At 61.6% G+C, this 5,982-nt stretch overlaps 1 protein-coding gene across 1 annotated transcript; it reads right to left on the bottom strand.

The window, feature by feature from the left end:
• Window positions 1-1,753: 1,753 nt before the first annotated feature.
• Window positions 1,754-3,109, bottom strand: POU3F1 (POU class 3 homeobox 1). Its single transcript, XM_068965931.1, has one exon. The coding sequence runs from the start codon at window positions 3,107-3,109 to the stop codon at window positions 1,754-1,756; it is 1,356 nt and encodes a 451-aa protein (XP_068822032.1).
• Window positions 3,110-5,982: the final 2,873 nt, after the last annotated feature.

The raw sequence follows: 5,982 nt of genomic DNA, 5'->3' as shown, positions 1-5,982 counted from the left end.
AGGCGGCTTCATCTTCCCTAACTTCACTCATCTGAGGCAGGGGCCCAACTGGTGTCCAAGTAACAAGCTGCCCCAATACTGGCCTGGAAGAAGGTCTGTGTGGTCACCTTCCTCCAAGAGAGTGATGCCAGACTTTGGGGGAGGCAAGCCAGGGTATCCCATCACATCACCCATGAACCAACCCGGCCCTAGTAGTAAGGAGGACAGGACACAGCCCTGGGGTACATGTTTATGTGAGTAATAAAATATTTACTATAACATAAATATAAAGGGAACTTCCCAGTCTACATTATTATTACTTTTTTTTTTTTGCAATAAGGATACAAAGAGAATGCACCAAAACATTGTTCCAAAAAAATAATAAAAATAAAATAACAAAATTTAAATTCAAACGGTAACAGAACAAGAAATGGAGAAGGGGGAAGCTCCAAACACATCCAGAAAATAAATAGAGATGGATCAGAAATCTGGAAATCATATTAAAATATCTTTTTCGGATTAGTGAGTGTACAAAATCCTTTAGGATAGGGAGGGAGGGCAACCCGGAAAACCAAAAATAAAAACCAAGCACAAAATGTTTCTTTCTCCCCACCAGTGTGTACATATCTCACATATTTACATGGTTCCCACCTCACCCCAAACTTGGGGAATTTCTCTCCAGGCCTCCCCCAGCATCCCGCATCCTAGGGGGCTGGAAAGGGAGCGGATTCAGGCAGAAGGTTCTCAGGGAACGGCTTATTTCTACAGCTGGTTAAAAAATATCTCCAACTTTTCCAAGTTTCGTTTGTTTGAGGCCAGGAGGGCAGGGCCCCGCGGGGAGCCGGGGCCCTGCTACTTGCTGGTCGGTCAACGGCGGGGCAGAAGCCCCTTCCCATCCGCGTGTGCGTGGGAGCGCGGATTCCTCCAGCGTGACCGGGAACCGAGCAGAAGCTCGGGTAAAACGAAACGAAAAATGAACACTCGAATTTTTTTTGTTAGTTTTTTTTTGTTGTTTTGCCCTTTTTTTTTTTTTTTCCTTTGAGGGGTAAGATAGGGAAGGTAAGGGGAAAAATAAATTAGGCTAGATTAAAGCTTTGGCTATTTCCTGCTTTTATACACAGACGCGGCTCTCGCGGCCTCCCCTCCGGGGCCCCGATAAATACAGTATACAGCGATTTAAATTAAGGGCGCGGGCGGAGTTAGAAGGACCCCAGGAGCCGAGAGGCTCCATGAATAAATAAAAACCGTAAAAAACCAAGCCCGGAGGAAGGGTAAGGGGGATGGGGCGCATCCTTATGGGAGAGAAGAGGCGTGGAGCGAATAAGGTGACAGTTCCCCACCCGTGACCCGCAGGCTCGGGGATCCGCGCGGGGAAGAGGGATGGGGAGCTCGCCTCTCTTCGTCCTCTCTCCCGGGGAATCCCTAACCCCGTACCGCGTTACCTGTCGCTGTGGGGAGGCCGCTGCCGGGATCCGGCCCCGAACAGCCCGGGGGGGCAGGGGCGGGGGTCGTCGAGGGGTTGGGGGCAGGGAGCAGGCGGTGGGCAGGATGCCCGGAGTGAGTTGGCGCGTTCCGGATCTTCGCTCCTCTCTCTCGGGGCTCGGGCGACGCAGCCTGTCGGCCGTCTTCGCCGCTCGCAGGAGAGGGTGGTCCGGGTGTTTGGTTTTATTCGAAAGTTTGTGGGCTTTTTGTAAAATCCAAAGCAACCGAACAAAAAAGAGTTCAGGCCGCGCGGCGCCTCGCCGCGCACCGGCGGGGGGCCCGGCCCGCGGGGTCACTGCACGGAGCCCGGCAGTGTGTGGTGGTGGTGGTGGTGCAGAGCGGCCGGCGGGGGCGGCGGGGGCGCCGAGGGCGGCGACGCGCTGCCCCCGCCGGGCCCCAGCTCGCCGGGGGCGTAAACGTCGTCCATGGGCGGGTGGCCGGCGCCGGCAGCCGGGGTCATGCGCTTCTCCTTCTGCCGCCGGTTGCAGAACCAGACCCGCACCACCTCTTTCTCCAGCTGTAGGCTGTCGGCCAAGCCTGTGATCTCGTGCGCCGAGGGCTTGGGGCACTTGAGAAAGTGACTCTCGAGCGCGCCTTTGACCCCCACCTCGATGGACGTGCGCTTCTTGCGCTTGCGGCCCTGCGCCGCGATCTTGTCCAGGTTGGTGGGGCTGCCGCTGGACGAGTCGGTCTCCTCCAGCCACTTGTTGAGCAGCGGCTTGAGCTTGCACATGTTCTTGAAGCTCAGCTGCAGGGCCTCGAAGCGGCAGATGGTGGTCTGCGAGAACACGTTACCGTACAGCGTGCCCAGCGCCAGCCCCACGTCGGCCTGCGTGAAGCCCAGCTTGATGCGCCGCTGCTTGAACTGCTTGGCGAACTGCTCCAGGTCGTCCGAGCTGGGCGCGTCCTCGTCCGAGTGCTCGCCCACCGACGAGCCACCGCCGCCCGCCCCCGGGTGCAGGTGCGCCGCCGCCGCGTGCAGGCCGCCAGCGTGTGCATGTCCGTGTGCGTGTCCGTGGGCGCCCAGGTGCGGCGGAGGCGACGGCTCCAGCTGCGCCTCGTGGCCGTCCTCGTGCAGCGCGTGGTGCAGGCCCGGCCCCGCACCGCCACCGCCCGCCGCCAGCATCCCGGCCAGGCCGCCGCCGCCGCCCCCGGGGTAGGCCGCCTGCGCGTACAGCCCCAGCGGTTGGGGCTGGTGGCCCCCGCCGGCCCCTGGCGACGGAGACATGGCGGGGCCCAAGTGATGTGCCGTGCCGCCCTGCGCCCATGCCGCGCCCGCGTGGGCCGCCCCCTGGTGCACCAGGCGCGCGTGGAAACCGCCGCCTCCGCCACCGTCGTCGGCTCGGCCGGTGCCGCCGCCTCCCGCCTTGCCGTGTTCCAGGTGCGGGCCGCCGGCCCAGTCCCCGCCGCCGCCTCCTCCCGTGGGTAACCACTGGGGGTGCGCTAGGCCCACTGGGTGGCCCGCGCCCGCGCCCAGCCACTCGTGGTGCATCAGCTTCTGCACTTCGCGGTACGCGGCCCCCGCGTGCAACCGCTCGGCGGCCGCGGCCGCTGCCGCTGCTGCCGCGGCATCCGGGTGCATAAGCGGTCCTGTGCCCCCGGCTCCGCCGCCGGGGCCCCGCGGCAAGTACTGCGCGGTGGTGGCCATGCCGCCCCGCGCCCCGCGCCGCGCCGCGCCGCCGCTCCTCTCCGTCTGCGGGCCCCGCCGCCGCGCTCCGCCGGCTTAAAGCCGGGACCCGCTCGGCGCTCCAGAGCCCCACCCCACCCGCCGCCCATTGGCTGCCCGCGGAGCCGCCTCCCGCCCCCCCGCGGCCCCGGCCCCCGCCCCCCGCGCCCGCCTGCCTCCAGGCCGGGCCGCCCAGAGCTCTCCATTGGGCCTCACTCCTGGGGTCCCGCGCGTCGGCCATGCTGATTGGCCGCTGGGGCTTCATTCACAGGCCCCCTACCGTCCGCGTACACACTCACGCCCCGGGGGCGCGGCCGCCACGTGGGGAGTGGCGCGGGGGTGGTACTGGGACCGCACCCCTTCTCGTCCTGGCTGCATGGGCCCCGTTTTCCCCGGTCTCTGGAGACTTCGAGCCCGGCGGGTCCCACGCTCCACGCGAGCAGAATTCCCGCAGGTCTCCCGCCCGGGTGGCCAGAGGCGGTGGCTGGGATGGCGGGCTCCGGGAGGCGCTCGGGTTCTGAGAAGCGGCTTAGCCCCGCGCTCCTCCCTCCGCAGTGCCGCCGCCGGCGGGCCGGGATTCCCGCGGGTCTCGGCGGCCGCGAGCTGCAGGCGGCGCGGGTCCCCGGCTCGGTTGCGGCGCGGTTGCTCACCTTGCCCGCCTCGCCTCCCACGGCTTCCAGCGGGTGCGGAGCTCTCCTCTGCGCGCCTCCCCGGCCCGTCTCGGTTTCCCTTCTTCGTCCTCTGGACCACCCAGTGCGACTCCGTTGACCTCCGCGGCCCTGAGAGAGCATCCGGCGTGGGCAGGGGCGTACCGGCCCGACTTCACGCCGCTCATGGGCTCTTCTCCAGGGTACCGTGGCCCAGGTGAGTACCGCCCGGGTGGCTCCGCGCCGAAACGGTCGGCGGCAGCGATGCTGTGGGGGAGACCGGAGTTCCTGTAACCAGGCCGATTCCGAGGTTCCTGAGTGAGAGGACCTCGAGGTGGAGCCTGGCTCCGGGGGAAACGCCGCTGACAGGGCTGGTGGACAAACAGGGCCCACGGATATCTGACCCACGCCACTGCCGCCTTCTCGCTCCTTCTCCTTCCTGCCTGCATGGCTCATTGGCCTGGGTCATGGCGGGGTTAAGCCCCGGGGGAAACTTGCTCTAGGTGAGGAGCCGCGTGGACTTGGGGAAGGGCACTGGCGCCTCAGAAATCTGGAGTTCAGGCCGGGAGCTGTCCAGCTTCGCAGAGAACCCTGGGCTGGAGTTTAACCCACTTGCCCGGGGCTGCTGAAAAGGGCACTGGGATTGAAGAGGCCTTCCTTGTTGGCAAGGCTGGGGTATCTCCTCATCCCCCAGGTCTTTGAGGGCTCCCTGAAGGATCTTTAGCGGACTTAGGCCTCAGCATCAGCTCTTTCGTGACACGCTGGCTGGGGGTTGTGTGGAATGAGCTGAGCCTCCACTCTTCCCATGCTGAGGCTTGTCTCACAGCGAGTCTTCCAGCTGCCAGTTCACCTCTATTCTGTCACTGACCTTGCCTCCAGTGGATTCATAGATTCCAGGGCCCCAGGGCTCCAGACTGCAGGACCAAGCTGAGGGCCCAGCTAGGGCCCTACTGGCAGGTCAGGACAGTGGAATAAAGCTTCAGTGTGTGAAGGATGATGGGGGCTCAGGTGGCAGCTGCAGTGGGGGTGACTGGGACAGAGTCAACAGTGACAGGGCACAGATGTGCTCATCCAGGCCTGGAATGCCCCAGGACTAGCCTCTGGCTAGCCCGCAAGGGAGAGTGGCCTTTGGCCACTGTCCTGAGCAAGCTGCTTAGGTCCCATCTCCATTGCAAGAGCTGTGTTAGAGCTGAGTGTCTGAACCTAGCTAAAAATGCTGGGCTTTCCTGGACTCTGGCCAAGGAAGTTGTCACCTTGCAGCATCCCAGGACTTCTTGACCTCTCTCCCAGGCCCAGGAGTTAGGACCACACCTGGGAATTCTGTAGTGAAGTCCCCTTTCACTCCAGTGCTAACCAGGACGGTGTGACATTGAAGCTTAGGCTTCCAGCCTGGACCCGCCACTGTCTTCCTGGGCAAGAATAACTTGCTGGTTTGTTCTTTTACCTGTAAATTGGGAATAACAGTACCATAGGCAGCCCACCTGTCTCACTAAGGTAAGTCATGGAGTGGTACAAGACAGTGGGAGGGAATAGGACTCAGAAAAGACTTCTACTCTTGTTCTTTCTATTGTTAGCACCCAGTGAATGAAGAGGTTACTCCCCCTCTCTAACTAAATCGCAGTTCCCTCATCTGCAGAGTGGGGATGTGGAGGTTTGGATCAGATGACCTCTTTGGTAACCTCCCTTCCAGCTCTGATGGTCTGAGTCTATGAACCTGTCTCAGTTTCTGTTGGAGGAAGGGAAATGTCTGGACAGTGGACCAGATGTTGTTTGGAATGGTCACCATGAGCAATGGTTGTTTTAACAAATAAATGCTTTTCATTCGTGATGTTACCTGCTACTCTTAGCCCCAAGAGAGAGCACTAGAATTGTTCTCCCATTGCACAGATGAAGGAACTGAGGCCTGTTCAAGGGCTCAGAACAAGCCTCACCCTGGGGAGAATGATGGGGAAGTCCCACTTCCATGGCTCCCCATCGTTCTCGGCAGGCTGTGGAAGGGGAGGTTTCCTGTGGAGGCAGCGATTTTGGCTTTCATAGCAGAGAAAGCTTACTGCCCTACCTCTGGCCACCTGGTGCTCCTGAAGGCAAATTCCCAAGTCTGTGCTGAATTGAGGGGTGGCTGCAGCAAAACCAGACTCCTAAGCAAGTTACCAGCTTGTTGGCTAGCAAATCTAGTCGCAATCCCATTAATTCTTTTAACAGCCCTGC

This window comes from Capricornis sumatraensis, chromosome 2, assembly GCF_032405125.1.
Source record: "Capricornis sumatraensis isolate serow.1 chromosome 2, serow.2, whole genome shotgun sequence".
In the NCBI taxonomy this organism is placed as follows: domain Eukaryota; kingdom Metazoa; phylum Chordata; class Mammalia; order Artiodactyla; family Bovidae; genus Capricornis; species Capricornis sumatraensis.
Note: the sequence above shows the minus strand (reverse complement) of the source record. Positions and strands in the feature narration are given on the sequence as shown.

What these genes read in the sequence shown, in the direction of transcription:
- POU3F1 (XM_068965931.1), bottom strand. Translation starts at nt 3,109, where the DNA reads ATGGCCACCACCGCGCAGTACTTGCCGCGGGGCCCCGGCGGCGGAGCC.